General features: G+C 36.1%; 1 protein-coding gene across 6 annotated transcripts in view; it reads left to right on the top strand.

Moving 5' to 3' along the window:
* CFAP221 (cilia and flagella associated protein 221) overlaps nt 1-15,243 on the top strand; it is a 143,282-nt gene extending 128,039 nt beyond the window's left edge. For 3 of the 6 annotated variants that reach the window (XM_074214993.1, XM_074214989.1, XM_074214992.1), the window contains 4 exons: nt 164-256; nt 3,375-3,467; nt 6,873-6,982; nt 11,835-13,431. In XM_074214993.1, the coding sequence (XP_074071094.1) occupies nt 164-256; nt 3,375-3,467; nt 6,873-6,969 (283 nt within the window). In that variant the 3' untranslated portion in view covers nt 6,970-6,982; nt 11,835-13,431. Of the gene's footprint in view, nt 1-163; nt 257-3,374; nt 3,468-6,872; nt 6,987-11,834; nt 13,433-15,105 lie in introns of those variants that run through there. The other 3 variants (XM_074214991.1, XM_074214994.1, XM_074214990.1) reach the window with 3 other exon arrangements.
* The last annotated feature ends 2,312 nt before the right edge of the window (nt 15,244-17,555 follow it).

Below are 17,555 nucleotides of genomic sequence, written 5' to 3'. Positions count from 1 at the left end.
ATTTTGGAGGGGAGAACTGTACTATTAAAAACCTGTCCCTGTGGAGAAATAATGTTTATGTGTTTCAGAAAATGATATGATGGGCCAGAAGCTGTTCAACAGGCCATTTTCCTTTTCTTTTTTGAATTCCCAACCTTATAACTTCTCATTATTTTTCCCCCAGACAGGACTTCTACAATACAGATATGCTTCCAAATGAGGTGCCTAAAATTCTTGATGAATTACAAAAAGAAGATGGGATGGAAATAATTGAGAAGTAGGTTTTGTTTAAGTTTCTGATGTGTTTGTTTTTGCTAAAAATTTGTAGAGTGTCATGTGAAGTATTATGGGGTGTACAAAAGAAGAATAAGACATCTATGAAGTTACTTTCTCAATGGAGATACGATATGATCATGAGAAATATTAGCAAAAAATATCAAACAGGGTATAATTGTGCTAGTAAGCAGCTAGGTGGCTCAACTGGATAGAGATCTAGACTGTACTCAGGAAGACCAGAGTTAAATTTGGCCTCAAACCCTTACTAGCTGTGACTCTGAGCAAGTCATTTAATCTGTTTGCCTTAATCTACAAAAGAAGAAAACAATAAATCACTCCAGTATCTCTGCCCAGAAAAACTCTATTGTCAGTGTGGTGGTCCAAAAGATCACGAGCCAGACATAATATAAATGACTGAACAATGATGACAATAATTGTGCTAAAATATGTAGTTTAGATCATATATCCTTAAGATCTCATCCACATTACAAATATTCTGTGGCCAATAAATAATATAAACGTCCAAAGCAAGATTACTGAGTATAAGGCCAGTTAGGTAAGGCTTCACTGTGGAGAAGACAGGATTTAAGGAGGGACTTTAAACAAGGGGTATAAATTTAATAAGTTTTAGGAAACTTGACTCTTTGTGGCCAACAACCAATTAAAAAATGTACATTTTGAATCTCTTCCCTTTTTGTCAGAAGCCCATATGTTTAAGATTACATTTATATATGTGTAAGGCTAGTGGTGCAGTGGCTAGAACAGTAATTCTGGAGTCAGAAAAATCTGAGTCCAAATCTGACCTCAGACAGTCAACACTGTGTGACCTTGGGAAAGACACTTAACCCTGATTGCCTCTCATCCAGGACTATCTCCAGTCATCCTGATTCATATCTGGTTCCTGGACCCAGATGATTCTGGAGGAGAAAGTGAGCCTGGTGACTTAGCACAGCATCCCTTCACTCAAAAAAAAAAATTTACTCACTTGTCAAACATCACCTTCCTGGTGTCATGGTCTTCTTGGAGAGCAAAGGACAGAACATCATCATCATCATCATTTACACACAAAACAGAAAATATATTTTCATCCAAGAGATTGGTTATCCCTTTCCAGAGCCTCCAATTCTTTTTATCCACAGGAAAGTCATTAGAGAAAGGCATTGAATCTATTGAAAAGTTATCCATCTAATTTTGGGGAGAAGAATGAAAGTGTTTCAATCATGTGTTTTAGATCGGATGATTTGTTCATTTTAGATTCATGGTAGAATTTTCCACCAAGCACTAATACAAAACAGTAGCTTGGGAGAATTGCACATTTGGCTAACCGAAGAAGTACAAATTTCCAAGTGTATGTGTGTCTATATGAACAACTTAATATTTATTTCAATCTTTATTACATATGAAGAGCTGGGAAAGGTTGGGGAAAAGGTTACAAGCATGGGTTGCCTTTGAACAACATTTAGAGAGCTTTAAATGAATATAGTTCCTACCACCAACTATACCCCAGAGAAATAGGCATCCCATGTAAATATATATATATTGAAAAGAGAAGCAATCAGGGTTAAGTGACGTGTCCAGGGTCATACAACTTAGTGTCTGAGGTCTGAATTTGAACAAAGATTCTCCTGTCCAGGGCTGGTGCTCTATCCACTGTGCCACCTGGCTGCCCCCAAAATTTTGACTTTATATAGCCTATATTACAGGAATAGAACATTTCTTCATGCAACTTAGAATTAGGTTAACCAAAAGTGCTGTGATTTCAGTAATACTTTGAAAATCTGAGGATTCTCAGATTAGATTCTAGAGTAGGAAATGATAAACCAATCTAATATGTCTTCCAAGAAAATCCCAAGTGAAAAGAGTCTGACAGAACTAAATTGCACAAATCGACATGGGGAGAAGGTAGTTATCAGTCATTTTACACCTCAATGTAAATGAGTTTATTAAATGAGAAAGTTAGATTATCCCTTCAAGACTTTAGATGGGGTACATGAAAAGCAATTTGGCATTGTGAATAAAAAGCTGACCTTGGAATCAAGAAGTCCTGGGGTTCCAGCTGAGTAACCCAGTTAAATCTCTTAAATTTCTCAATAATCCAGGCAATGCTATTGAAACTGCTCTGCAATATAGTCCAAAAACATCAGATCCTTTAAGTTTTGATAGGAACAAGCTTCCTACAGAGCATAAAAGTCTCGGACACTTAAGAAAGGGTCAGAGAAGAAAAAAGGAAAAACTAGAAGACTAAAATCAACCTATTTTCTTATTTTGTTGAGAGCTGATCAGCAAATCAAGCTCTTTATTATTCCTGCATGTTTCCCTTTAATTTGAGTAAATTGTAGATGTGAAAAATTTGGTCTCTGATCACTAGTTAGGAAGCATGCTTAGTCCCACACCTGTTTTTTTTCTTATATTTACTTCTGGTACTGAACATAGACTGGCCTTACAAGTTATTGCATTACCTAGAAATTATTAACTGAAAATGTTCTGTACTATAAGTATCTTTCAACTGAAGGACAACTGTTTGTTTATTTGAAAAATGATTCCACCATGGGTCATTCCAGGATAGAGTTACTTTGTTAATAATGTTCATATCACAAATAGGTTCCATATTGCAGCTGTAATTATGTTGCTTTTTAAAAATGTTATGTCTCATGTATATCAAGTTGCACATTCCAACTGCCTGTCTCTCTGGGTTGCTCGCTGTTTAGCACTAATCAACTAAGTTAACTAACAATTTTTTCCTAGGTTTTCCCTGCTTTCATAACACTATACTATACAATCAAGAAAACAGAAAAGAAATTCTGGTGTGTGTTGTCCCTGGTGAAAAAAATGAATGAAACTCTGCTTAAAAAGATGGTTTCAAATTGTACCTTCCATGAACCCATTTCACTGAACATCTTTAAAATGTCACTAATTTTTTGGTTATAACTGACTACTTCTGCCATGAATTTCTTGGTGGATATGGTGATTTAATCATTAGATTCCAATTACAGGTCTAAATTTTTTTCTGTTGTTTCATAGAATAACTACACAACTACATAACCCAATCTATTCATCTTATGTTCTTTTGAAAGAAAAGAAAAAAAACAAGATACAAACTAAACTTTATTTCATTTTAGGGAGCCTGGTGAGGAACCCTCTGCTATATTGACCCCGGAAATGCTCAAAGCTGAATTTTTTATATTAAAAACTAAAAGCAGAAAAGATGACAAGTAAGTGTGTGTGTGTGTGTGTGTGTGTGTGTGTGTGTGTGTGTGTGTGTGTGTGTGTGTGTTTATAGAGTGTTAAGGAACTATATTGAACAAATCTACATGATAGGACCATTTAGATATATTAGGTGTGTGACCTTGGACAAATCATTTAGCCATGATTGCCTCTCATTCAGGGCCATCTGCAGTTGTCCTGATTCCTTTCTGGTCACTGGACCAAGATGACTCTTTCGGAGAAAGTGAGGCCGGTGACTTAGCACAGCACTTCCTCCCTCAAATCCAGTTCTCTGAGGGGCGGCTAGGTGGCGTAGTTGGAAAAGCACTTGCCCTAGAGTCAGAAGTACCTGGGTTTCAAATCCGGTCTCAGACACTTAATAATTACCTAGCTGTGTGGCCCTTGGGCAAACCACTTGACCCTGTTTGCCTTGCAAAAACCTAAAAAAAAAAAAATATATATATATATATATATATATATATATATATATATATATATATCCAGTTCTCTGATATATCATGGTCTTCTTCGAGAATGAAGGACAAACATTATTATTATGAAATGAACCCAGGATTGAACAGGATAAAAAGAGCAAGCTAGATAGCATTTGGTCAGTTGTACTTCCAATGAATCTACAGTCAGTGATACACATGGAAAAACCCACCTTTTTTTTAAAAGCATGAATATTGACCCACTGACAATGCAACACTCCCAGTAGTGTTGAAGCCTAAGCTACAGTTATCTGGACTAGAATTTTGAGATATAGTACACATGGCTAGAGTACTGCCAAATCAGATTAAAATATAATTGGGAAAGGTTTGACAAATAAAAATACAATAAAATATAGATAATGTTTGCAGTGGTTTTTTAGGTCAGTGGGTGGTCTAGAGGGATCTTTATGTCTATTTAGCAACACATGGAATAGCCCCAGGTTCTTTTTGGGTTTGACACAACTGATCTGGGTCATTGGAGGGAATGCCCATATTAATAACATTGCCAGTCTATTAAGTATCTATACCAAGTTATAATCTTCAAAGTTGAAATGCAATCATATCGCCTTCTCTAAAATGTGTGTGCCTTATCATTATCATCAAGACATGTTTTTATAACCCAAAGTGTCACCCACAATATTTCTAGTTTATAAGTCTGGATTTTTATTTATTCTGTTTTTTCTTAAAGTGGCACCCAACTATAAAATCAGGTAAAGACTCTCTTAATAAGGGTTTTAAAGCCCACTACTCCCATAGCAATTACAAACTCTTCATGCCAAATAGGTACTTAAGTATCTCAAATTATTTTCCAACTATTAACAGCAAGAAAAAAAAGACTCTTAGATGTCTAGACATCATCTGTGCCCCATATCTATTAAAGTGCATATATTTAAGTACACAAAACATGTTACTATAGAAGTGAGAACTCTCCTTGATTTAGCATTTTAAGATTTACAAATCATTTTCATCACATTCTATGACGGATACTGTGTGTATTATTGTTCCCATTTTACAAGTAGCCAGAAATTTGGATTTGCATACACTGTACTATCTCAGGTAGCGAGTGATGAGGCTACACCATCTTCAGTTTGCAGAAATCAGCTTTATTACTTTTAGTAAAAGGAATTTCAGGGCAGCTAGGGATAGAGCACCAGCCCTGGAGTCAGGAGTACCTGAGTTCAAATCCGGCCTTAGACACTTAGTAATTACCTAGCTGTGTGACCTTGGGCAAGCCACTTAACCCCATTGCCTAGCAAAAAAAAAAAAAAAAGAATAAAAAGAATTTCATAAGAGCATGAGAATAAAAAATAGTTGCTTCCTTTGAGGAATGTTCCTTTTGTTTATATTTTAGTACCATATCATGTAACTCTTGACTATAACTTTCAAACCTAATAGAATTATTTTATCTCATCATTTCCAAAAATCCCAAAACCAATTCTTCTAGAATAAGCCAAATTTGGGCTAAAAGATGCCAAGCTTTCAAGAGACCTGCTCCACCCCTTACAAAATGAAATCACCTTGGCAATAAATTACACCTCTCCCTAAAAGACCTTGTTCCATGTCTATAAACCAGCTATCTATTTATCTTTGTTGTATATACGAGTGAAAGGATGTCTCTGTGAAAGGCATCATCTGTTAAAAGGAAGCCCATAAAGTCTCAACGAGCTTTAAATGTTATGTTTCTGTGACTCAGACCTCTACTTCAAGCATGAAAGTTCTACATGTTAACCTAGAACCTGAACAGAAACAACCTTGACCTCAGTGTACCCATTGTTATTCTCTAAGAATTCATTTTAATTCTTAGCTTCCTGAATAATTACCCCCATCAATAATAAGCAATGAGGTACAGCATAGATTATAATTAGTATATAAGTATACAAATATCTCTGGTTTTTCTGTGGGCACATGGTAATAGATTTCTGATCACTCTTTCTCACTTAGAACATGAAGATTTTGTACTTCATCAGTTTGCTTTGTTTTTTTAAACATTCTTCATGTAATCCCAAGGCCATCTAGGATCACATCTTCTCCAAAAGTCTAAAACAGCTGCAACTATATATAGGTTTTAGCAGGGGATTCTTTGGATTTTTCTTTTTAGCAATGTAAAATTTCCATTCTAAAATTGTGTACCTCCAGAACAGGGATAAGTCAGTTCTGGTCCAATTTGCATGTTGTTTTCAATCCTAATATCACATAATCCCTGGTGACCCTATATCGATTGCTTGAACTGGATCCAATCCCAGTGATCTGAATGTGTAGCACGACCCATGCACAAGTCATGTCATCTCTCTGAGTCCCCATTTATTCATTTATAAAATGAAAATAATAATACTTTTGCTCCCTGCCTCATAGGAAGATTGTAAGGAAAGCACTTTTTAAATTCTGCCATAGAAGTACATACAAACTATCATCATTGTTGCTTTTTGCTGATCCACACTGTCAGTATCAGCTTCCTCACTGAGATTTCTCTTCCTCTAGTGAAATTAATAAATAAGAAATAGGACTAAAATTCAATGGATGATGAAGTCCACAGACTTAAGTCTTACTTTCATGATAGAAGTAGAGGGTGGGGAAGATGGAGGGCAAGACAATGGATCTATGATCTCAGCCAGGTAGACACCTAGCCAGGCATTCCCCTTTTAACTGACTCTTGTTCATGACCTTCCATTAAACATCCCTTGAGAATCTAACCAATACCTAGAGATCTTCCCTTAGGTCTTGTAAAATATATCATGGTTAGCAGTACAACCCTCTACCTTTGATCCCTGGATCTCATATTGACATATATCCTTTTCTGATCAGATATATCTTTTATAATAATGTCTTTTAAGTCATTTCTCCATTCCAAGTAATTATTTGTTATATTTTATATAACACTGTGTATTGTCTTTGTGTGTGCTTTTTTGTTTTTTGCATGTTAAGAGACCATCCATATCCTGAAAAACTTGGAAGAAAGTTATCTCAGAACATCCAAAACATGCAGTCAAAATCAAACAATAGAAACCTACTTCTGGAATAAAAGTTTCTAATAGGTCAGTTGCTATCCTTTATTTTCAGTGATACAAATTAACTTTTTTGTGACAATTCATTGAGTCTTTTTACTAAGAAAAGCAAGGTTATAATTTTAATAATTTGATAGCATAATATATTATTTTAGTGAATAGTTTAATATATTATTGAATATGCTTGTCTGTACAGAATATGCTTCTTGGGTAGTGTCTTATTTAAAATAAAATAAAAGATTGATGCTAAGATTTGAAATATCTCAACTAGAACAGACAAAAAGGCTTTTTTCAATTTAACTGATTAAGAAAATTTTCTGGTATGTATTTTCTTCTTTTTGTCCATTCTGATAGCTATTCTCCTAGAGATTAGAGTCTCCAATGGCCAAATATCTTTAAATAGTGATTTTCTTTACTATTTATCACAATTGCTTTCCTCTGTAGAAGGATTTAGATCTCCAAGTAAACTCATTCTTTGCTTGGCTCAAGACCAAAGATATTTAAATGATAAAAACTTCCTCCAATCAACAAAGTGATAAATATGTATTGATTACCTACTATGTGCAGAATACTATTTTTCAGTGCTTCATTAGATCTATATACATACATGCTTCCAAAAAACTCAAGTCTATTAGAGAAAGATGGAAAAAAAAAACTAACACCACAAAATATTGTATGATGATGTGGTACAAAAAATGGTAAAGCTAATACATATCAGTGTTCTGAGAAATGAAAAGAGACAACTTGCAGGTGTTATCCTGAGGAGGTAAAGGAGAAAAAAGGAAAAGTAATGAAGAGATCAAAGGATAACAGCAGGCATACAACTAGTTGTTGGAGGATGCTGCAAGATATAAAGGAAATTTCCTTCAGGAAAGGAAGTACCATCACATTCCACTGACGGGAAAGGCTAATGGGAATACTCATGGCACTCAGCTTAGATAAGTCAAATTTTTATCATTTTGAAAAAAAAGCATCAACCTAGTGAAATGTTCTGATTGTGTTAAGGAGTTATGGGCCTGGGGACAAGAAACAAGGAAAGATCCAAGTATGTATCATCATTATCATCTAACTACTTAACTGCTTAGGTTGGCTCCTTAAGGGGGAGGAGATACAGAGAACCATTCCCAACCCCTGACCTACATTATAGATCTTTATATTCTTTGAATTTGCTCCAAAGATTTATGATTTCACGAACTGGACTTTACCAATGCAAGAAGAAAGTTCAAGCTCATTTTTCTGTGACCAAACTGATAATGAGTCTCACCAAACTTAATCAGACTGATCTTTGGACAACAGAAAAATAGCATTATCCTGTAGGTTCCATAAACAAAGCCTGTCCACCTTGCTTCTATCTACCATGCCACAATGAAACAGAGTGGGAGTTTAAAAAAGAAAGTAGGACATTAGCAGAAGCATGTTTATATATATGTGCATATATGCACATATATATATATAAAATTTAAGTAAACCAGAGCATATAGTTGTGAGTGGTAGTGTTGGATCCTAGAAACTAAATCCATTTTTATTCAGCCATATTTTTACCTTTCCCAAAACAGCATTGCAAAACAAGTAACAAGAATGATTCCCCCAAATATACAGAGGTTCATTCTCTTACAGGCTACTACTATACTACCCCTAGGGAGAGGAGACATTTTCAAGAAACAAATGAGAAAACCCAAATTCTGGAGATATCTTATACCCCAGACACTGAAGAGTCACTAAAGGACTCTGGTGATAACATCCTGACTGTTTTTGTTGGGCAGCTCCACTGATTCAAAATACTTCTTGGTGCTGAAATGAGAAAAAAGTTTCCCCAGGAATTGTTTCCATAATAGCATGACTTCTTAAAAGTTGGTCTCTACTTCCCCACCCACCCTTATCTCTATATGGTCTAACAGACAAAAGGTATGTACTGAACTATATAGTCTGGTTTTGAAATATGTCTCAAAAGCTTTCCTCAAAGGAAGGATGACCAAGGATGAGATGTTCAAGGTTGGGCATAGGTGTCCAAGTTCCCATATCACCTTAGAGTTGTTGTCTATTGACTCTGCATGTATTTATTCCTATAAATGTTTAGCTTTTTAATTTGAAACAAAAGCCATTACCTTCAGCACAAAAGTCAAGATCACAAATAGGTCACAGCAGCTACCATATAAACCAAAGGTCATGACCCAAGAGGGGACTTACTATCACCATAGTAAACCTTCATTTAACTTTACCCATTAAAAGAAGAGCTGCACTTCTTTGGGAATTAAAAGAAAAAAAGGTAGAGCCTTCAAAGAAAGAGACAAAGCCCACTTGATTCAGGGTTTGAGATACTTTGCAGGTCAACATTATGCTCAAAAGTATAACTTTTAAGCTATCTGATAACTTTTCTTAGACCCACCAGAACTCAGTTAAAGCAAAAGACAATTAAACAGTATTGCAAAATTAAAAGAAAAGTTATTGCTTAGTCGTGACTGACTCTTTGTGACCCAGTTTGGACAAATTAATTTTAATTAAACAGTATTATAAAACAAGTAATAAGAATTATTACCCCAAACAGAGGTACATTCTCCTATAGGTTACTACTAAACTCACTAGGGAGAGGAGGCACTCTCAAGAGATGAATGAGAATAGACAACCCAAATGCTGAGGCCATCTTACACCCCAGGCACTGGAAAGTCACTGAGGTACTCTGATGATGTCATCTCAATTATTTTTGATGGGAAGCTCCACTGAGCGTCTCCCTTCTGCCATATGGTCCTCTTTCATTTGTGATGTGGCTTCAACTTTATGCTAAGGCTGTAGTTGTGGGATTTTCCACTCTAAAAAGTCCATAGCCTCAGAGGTACTTCAACCGTTTTGAAATTCAGACCCTAGCCTGGTAGCTAGAAAAGTCTGATATTTAAGTCCTGTCTTTTCAATTCTGCTCTGCCTAAATTCTTATTTGACTCAGCTGTAGGGAAGTTCATGATGAAGAAACTCCTGGTACTTTCTATTTGACTGGTAATGAAAAAATCCTTTCAATTTCTATCCTGCCAATCAACATCTTAAATCAAAAATAAAGCTTGTGACCTTTGACTCTCTTGTCCCCAGCAACCTATTCGTACAGTTTGTCTGAAACACTATTCAGTTTTTACACAAAAGGGGTAATTTATCCTTTCGTGGTACAAATGAGGACCTAACTATGTTCTCAAGCAATATAGATGTAGCTCTAGGCTTGGAGTCATAAAGACTTCAAATCTGGTTTCAGACACTAGCTGTGTGACCCTAAGCAAGTCACTTCACCTATAACCTCAGTTTCCTCTGTAAAATGAGCTGAAGATGGAAATGGCAAACCACTTCAATATCTTTGTCAAGAAAACTCCAAACTGAGTCACAGAGTCAGTCACGACTAAGCCAGAATTTTTCTCACTAGTTAAAGTCTGACTAAGGGGTATCTTTTTATTGTTACTGTTATGCTAGACAATTATAAGGGAGCATTTTTAAACGGTGCTATCCAAGACTTCCAATTTAAGAATAAATTCATAGACTTTGACATCCATTTCTCCAAAAACACATGCCATTTCCTGTTAAAAGAAATTTGTTTTTCCTGAAGATAATAATAACTAAAGTCTTGAATGTAAATATTTTGAAACATTTTATTAGACATCTTTTAACAATTTTAGTACTTATTTTCTTGAGGTGAAGGGAAAGAAGGATTAATCATTAAATAGCTTTTCGGGTCATTTTTTTTTTAGGTTTTTGCAAGGCAAATGGGGTTAAGTGGCTTGCCCAAGGCCACACAACTAGGTAATTATTAAGTGTCTGAGGTCAAATTTGAACCCAGGTACTCCTGACTCCAAGGCCAGTGCTCTATCCAATGTGCCACCTAGCCTCCCCTCTTCGGGTCATTTTTAAAACTTCAAGGGGAATCCAATGCACCCTCAAAAGTTCTCTGACTCCCTAAAACTTGTTCCCTGAATATGAGAAAGAAATAGTAATATCCACATTTCATTTGGGGAAATTCGGTTTTTGGGGAAAATAGAACCCTCTAAGTGGCAGTGTAGAGGTACAGAGGAAACTCATAAACCAACCCAAATTTTAAAAAGAAATATATCAAGAATGGAAGCAAGATTAGGTAAAATGTTAGATATAAAAGTCCTATAAAAATAGTTTAAGAAATGATAAAACTCAAAATGAGCCAAAGCTTGTGTGGAATCAGAACCCTTTGTTAAAATGATGGTTTTACTTAAACACAATAATCAGAAGCTCCAGATTGAAGAGCAAAAAGTAGTTTATTTGCTCTTCTCAAGAAGAGGGTACAACCTCCTAAACATGAGTACAAGAGCAAAAAGTAGTTTATTTGCTCTTCTCAAGAAGAGGGTACAACCTCCTAAACATGCTCTTTGGAGGAGTGCAAAGTCCCAACCCTCTGACCCATTAACTATTGGCTAGATAGCTGGGCTTCATAATCTTTCCACGGAGTAGCAAGCATTTTCAAGCCCTATTTGCATAATTATTCAGATTCAGTTTTGCCCTATTAAAGAGAGAGAATTTGTTTTACCTTATCAAAAAATTCTGTATCCTTCCATAAATGGGGGTCAATCAGCACAGAGCCATACAATCTTTGTAACCACCTGACCTTGGGAAATCGAAACTTTGCAACTCTTGCTGACTTGGCTTTGGGAAAAAAGAAGACTTAGTGAAACCATAAGGGAGGCTACACTCAGTTATAGTCTCACTCAAACTGATAAAAGAAGCTCAGAAATAACAAAAAAAAAATTTAAACAGTATTGGAAGAAAAAGGGATCAAAGATGGGATAGCATTTTTACTTGGGATGGATCAGGCAACACAACCAATAACAGAGAGGAGAGAGCTACTTAATTTTTAGTGATGTTTCTATTTTCTCTGCCAAAGGGAATTACCTTTGTGATGTAACAGAACTGACTATTGGGAATTGATCTCCAAAGTAAAGAGTAAGAAAGGACCAAATCAACCTGGATGAATTGAAGTCATCCTACCCAGATGAATTAGATCTTCTGCTACCGGAAGAATCAGCAGATGTGATTGCTCAACTGTCAGTGATATTTGAAAGATGGAAAACAGGAGAAGTGCTACAAGGTTGGAGAAAGGAAAATTTTGTCCTGATTTTCAAAAAAAGGAAGAGAAAGTCTACAAACTATAGGCCCCTACACTTGACTTCCAATTCCCAAGAAAATGTGCATATGGATCATTTAAGAAAAGATTAGCATACATCTCAAAAAGAAAGCTATTGATGAAGCTATTTCATACTATTCTTGTGAAGAAGATAGAGAGATATGAATTAGAAAATAATCAACCAAATAGACTTAGATGATTGGACTCAAAGAGCCTCTGTTAATAGTTCATTGTCACTGTGGGAGGAAGTCTTTAATGGAGTGCTTCCCCCCCATCTTTGTTTTCTTCTAATTTACTTAGTATTGGTATAGGGCACTGGCCCTGGAGTCAGGAGGATCTGAGTTAAAATCCCATCTCAGACACTTAATAATTACCTAGCTGGGTGACTTTGGGCAAGTTACTTAACCCCATTGCCTTAAATAACTAAAATTAAAAAAAAATTTGTATCAATGACTTAGTTAAAACTATAGATAACTTGGTCACCAAGTTCACAGGTGATACAAGCTGGGAAGAATAACTAATACACTGAATAACATAATTAGGTTCCCAAAAGATCTTGACAGGCTAGTGTATCAGACTGAATCTACATGAGGAAATTTAATTGAGATAAATGTAGTCTTGAGTACAAAATAAAATCAGTTTAAGATAGTGGGGAAGGGTAAAATAGCATTTGGGGTGGGGTGGGGGAATAAACCTCTTGGAGTTTTAAAAGGATTCTAAGTGCAATATGAGTCAACCATGTGAAATGATAGCCAAAATATGTGAATGCCATTTTGGGCTACATTAAGAAAACATAGCTTCCAAGAATAAGGAGACAATAAGCCCTGCTGTACAATACTGTGTTCAGCTCTGGGCCCTATGGTTAAAGGGTTGGATGAGACAATAATAACAATAGAGAAAGGACAGATTCTCTCAATTTTTTTTTTTGCAAACAATGGGTTAAGTGACTTGCTCAAAATCAATTCTTACAGCTAAGTAAGTATTAAGCGTCTGAGGCTGGATTTGAACTAGGGTCTTCCTGATTCCACAGTTGGTACTATATCCATTGCATCAACTGACGGCTCAATTTTTAAGTGATGCTTCTGCTTTCTCTGCCAAATGGAATTACCTTTGCACTGGACATGATATAACAGGAAGGACATTGATAAGCTAGAGGATTTCATAAAGTGGTAAAGTGTATTCAATGTTAAGTTCATCAAGCAGAAATGGAAGATCTTTTGTGGGGCTTGTCTTAGTGGGAGTTCCTTTGTGTATGGGGACTAGGTTGCCCCTGAGTCCCTTCCAACCTATAAATTCTGTCACCATTCTACTTATCATTAAATACTTAATAAACTTGGACTAGATTCTGTGTTCATAAATGTGAGTATGGTAAATTAGCCTGAAAACACACAGGTCATTGCTGAGTTGAGAATAAAGAGAATAGTAATCACCTTGAAACTATCCAAAGGCTATTTTCTCCTAACTTTCCACCAAAAAATGCTCCAAATTAATAGTCTTTTAAATGACCATGGGACCTGTTGATAACCTCATAGGGTTATATGATCAACCATTTGTAGACTGTGAAGATGAATTGTGCTCATCTTTCATTCAGTGGCCAATCTTTGAACTTGTCTTCATAAGAATCACTCGTCCTTCACCTTCAATACTGCCCCATTTTCCATACTGTGCAAGCTCCCAATCTTCCCCCTTCTGAGCTGAACTCAGAGCTCCCAGGAATCTGCAACAGTAACTATGCTTGTGCTTTGGGAGAGTTGTGCCACCATAGTCTGTCATTTCAAGTCTGGGACAGTTTTCTCTCAAAGCTTGTGACTGATGAGTAAAGAGTAACATCTGCCTCACTTTTCATTTTGGACAAAGTTAGATGAACAGGTGTGAATACATTGTGACCTTCCCCTCAGATGGAATTACTTCCCACCTTAAATTCACCCTACTTTAGATTTCCCTATTACATTCTTCTAATCAATCAGTCTACTTTCACACTTAACTTCCACCCCACAACACAAAAATCACTTGCCAAATATTGCTGAACCTCTAAAAACTGTGCCCCCCCCTCCACTAACAAAGGCAGTAGCCAAATTTCAGTCCTTATGGCTTCTTGTACCATCATAATACCTTCTCAAAGGGCCTCCCTGCCTCAAGACTTTAAGTCATCCTATATATACAGCTGTCAGTGATTTTTCTGTATTGTGTATGGTTTCATCAATTTTTAATAACTCACTTATAAAGCATTTTAAATTTTACAAAACATTTTCTTAATCATGAGAGAAGTGGTATGGGTACTGGTTTTAAAAATATTTTTTCCTCAAAATTACATGTTAAAGCAATTTTTTTCTCACTTTTTTTTCTTGAGGTTTCTTTTTTGGGGGGAGAGAGGTTATGTTTACTTTTTTTAGGTTTGTTTGGGGTTTTTTTTGCAAGGCAATGGGTTTAAGTAACTTGCCCAAGGTCACACAGCTAGCAATTAATTATTAAGTGTCTGAGGTTGGACGTGAACTCAGGTCTTTCTGATACCAGGACTAGAGCTCTATTCAATGGCCCCTTCTGTTTACTTTTTTTTTTATTTTAGAAAGGTTTTATTTATTTTGAGTTTTACAATTTTTTTAGCATTTGGTTTTTAAGATTTTGTCTTTAAAGTTTTGTCCTTCCATTTCCCAACATTCCACATCCCTGAGAAGGAAAGTAATTTTCTTGAAGCAAAGCTCTATGTCCCTGGAAATCCAGCGGTTTCCTATTGATTCTAGATTCAAATATTATCTTTTTAAATGCCTACTTTTAAGTTTTAAAATATACATAATTAGCACAGTCATACATGTTTATAATTTATCAGCATACACATTGAGGATGTACTCTAAATTTCCTTTACTGATAAGAATATGAAATCAAAAAATTTTGGAAACCACTGATCTAATTGATAATAAGACCCTGCAAAGTCAACAAAGTGGGTGATATTTTGTTTTCTAAATCAACCCAACCCTCTCTAAACCCTTACCACCAACACTAATCTGTGTTCCTTTACTGCCCTTTCTCCTAGGCCAGACACATGTGTGGAGATACAGATCATCAATGAGATTGGGAATCAAAATGGGCTCACTGTAACTGTTTCTTTTTTTCCTGAGCTATTGGCCCACCAAACCAGGGCAATGAACCTCTCCCAGAATGCCCTTAAGTGAATGTCTATTTGAATAAAGATTATCTCAAGCAAAAATTGATACATGAACATAAGACAACATGAACCTTAACTTATACATAGTTACTCAAATTAGTCAAGTGACACTCCATGATACTAAATATCTCTAGGTTATTCATATGAATACAATCGTCTCTGTTGTAACCTCACATATATATATATATATATATATATATATATATATATATATATACATATATATATATAGGTGACAACAGAAAGCTCCCTCTATCCTAAAGATAAAATTATCTATTATGTAGATGTAGTGCAGCATTACATTCACTGTTCATTTGGAACCACCTTTCAGCCTCATCATAATATTGAAAACTTTCAGATAGTATTCCTTCATTCTCACCTCTGGCTTCCCATACTGTTAGACCTAGCCCTAGTTTTCCCCAAATATCCTCAGATCACTGTGCCTGAAGTTGTATTACAGGGCAAACAAAGTGTTTACCTACCTCCTCTCACTTAAGAATAACAAGGATTCTGAAATGTAGGATTACAGCCAGGTTTATCTGTGTCTCTTTGGTGAACCTGAAATCATTGTCTGGCTTAGGCTGGGACTTTGAAAAACCCCTGAGTCAGAGCAGGCATTTTCTGTGCTATGGTGGAGAAAGTCTATGGATCTGTTCTCAAAATAATGTTTTTATATGTATGAAAATATGAAGTATTGCAAAGGAGATCAGTTAGTGTTGAATCACAGTCTGCAAAATACATTTTTAAAAAAAGTTCATAGACCCTAGGTTAAGAAACCCTGGGCTAGAGGCGGCTAGGTGGTGCAGTGGATAAAGCACTGGCCTTGGAGTCAGTAGTACCTGGGTTCAAATCCGGTCTCAGACTCTTAATAATTACCTAGCTATGTGGCCTTGGGCAAGTCACTTAACCCCATTTGCTTTGCAAAAACCTAAAAAAAAAAAAAAAAAGAAACTCTGGGCTAAGGTAAAGCTAGACTTTCTTCCTAAATGCCCTTCAGTACTGTTCTGTCATTCTCTGTGATCCACCACTCTTCATCGACATTCTGTATCTTCCTCTTTGCTGGTGACATTTCATTCAGGGAAGAATAACCACCTCCACTGAACCTCCTTCAGTTGCAGTGCTGCTCATTCTGAACTCTCTCTCTGCTGGCAGCAGGGAGATGCTAGAAGCTTTTTCTGTTGAAATGGAAATTGATGAAAGGTAAACGTGATTAAATTTGAGATCTGTGGCAGGAGATGTTTTTTCAGAGGGACAGATTAAATTTGAAGATCATAATTTATCCAAGAACATCAAACCCAAGTCCTATCATCAAACCATCACCAAGCACTCTTCCTCCTTTTCCCCCACTACTCAATGACTGTATCCACTGCCTAAATTTCCATAGAAGAACTCAAGGAAAAGGAAGGCAGACTCAGAAATCACTGAATGTCAACTCTGTGACTTTGATGTGATAATTCTCAAAGAAAGAGAATCTTAAAATAGTGTTAGTTTTCCAAATGCCAAAGAAGCCATGGATTATTCTTGTTGGGAAAAATCTAGTGTTTAGAATTTTCAAAATGCTTCCACAGGCTATCTATTTCCAATTTGATTCTCACTGGTAGTGGGAGCAAGTTAAAATAATGCATACATTTGAATCTCACACCCCAGTTCATAAAATAACTTCATAGCATCATTTGATCTTCACAATACCTCTGTGATCCAGGAAGCAAGGGTATTGTCCCTACCCACAAATGAGGGAACGGCAGCTCAGAAAGGGACTTGCTGGAGGTCACATAATTAGTAAGTGGCAGAGCCAGACCTCAAACTCAGGTTTTCATGTCTCAAGCCTTTTTGTTTGTTTGTTTTTTGCTCCACTACATTGCATCCTAATGACCAAGACATCATCTAATCCAGGACAAAAGCCCAGGACTCTCCATGGACCTGGACATAATTAGAACAGTTTGAGAAAGCAGTCACTTATCAGCCCTTTTTTCCCCAGCCCTCTTTATGTAGGAGATCTTATTTATCTATATTCATTCCTTCCTGACTTGAACATAGAAGATTTTTGCTTTATGAAAATTTGTTGAATGAATAGATTTCTATTTGTACTTTTCATATTGTTCTGTAAAAGAAGCTTTCAGTACCCTCAGTCATCTCTGGACTAGATCCTGTGGAGAAGACAGATAAACTAAAAGTCCTCATCTCAATGAAATTAGTCTTCTATCATGTTTGTGTCTTGTTTACCCAATTAAATTATAAGTCAAAGATTGTGTATCTCCATTTTTTTTTTTTTTTTAGGTTTTTGCAAGGCAATGGGGTTAAGTGGCTTGCCCAAGGCC

The sequence above is a fragment of the Macrotis lagotis genome, chromosome 1 (assembly GCF_037893015.1).
Source record: "Macrotis lagotis isolate mMagLag1 chromosome 1, bilby.v1.9.chrom.fasta, whole genome shotgun sequence".
NCBI lineage: Eukaryota > Metazoa > Chordata > Mammalia > Peramelemorphia > Peramelidae > Macrotis > Macrotis lagotis.
This window is presented reverse-complemented; position numbering and strand designations above follow the sequence as displayed.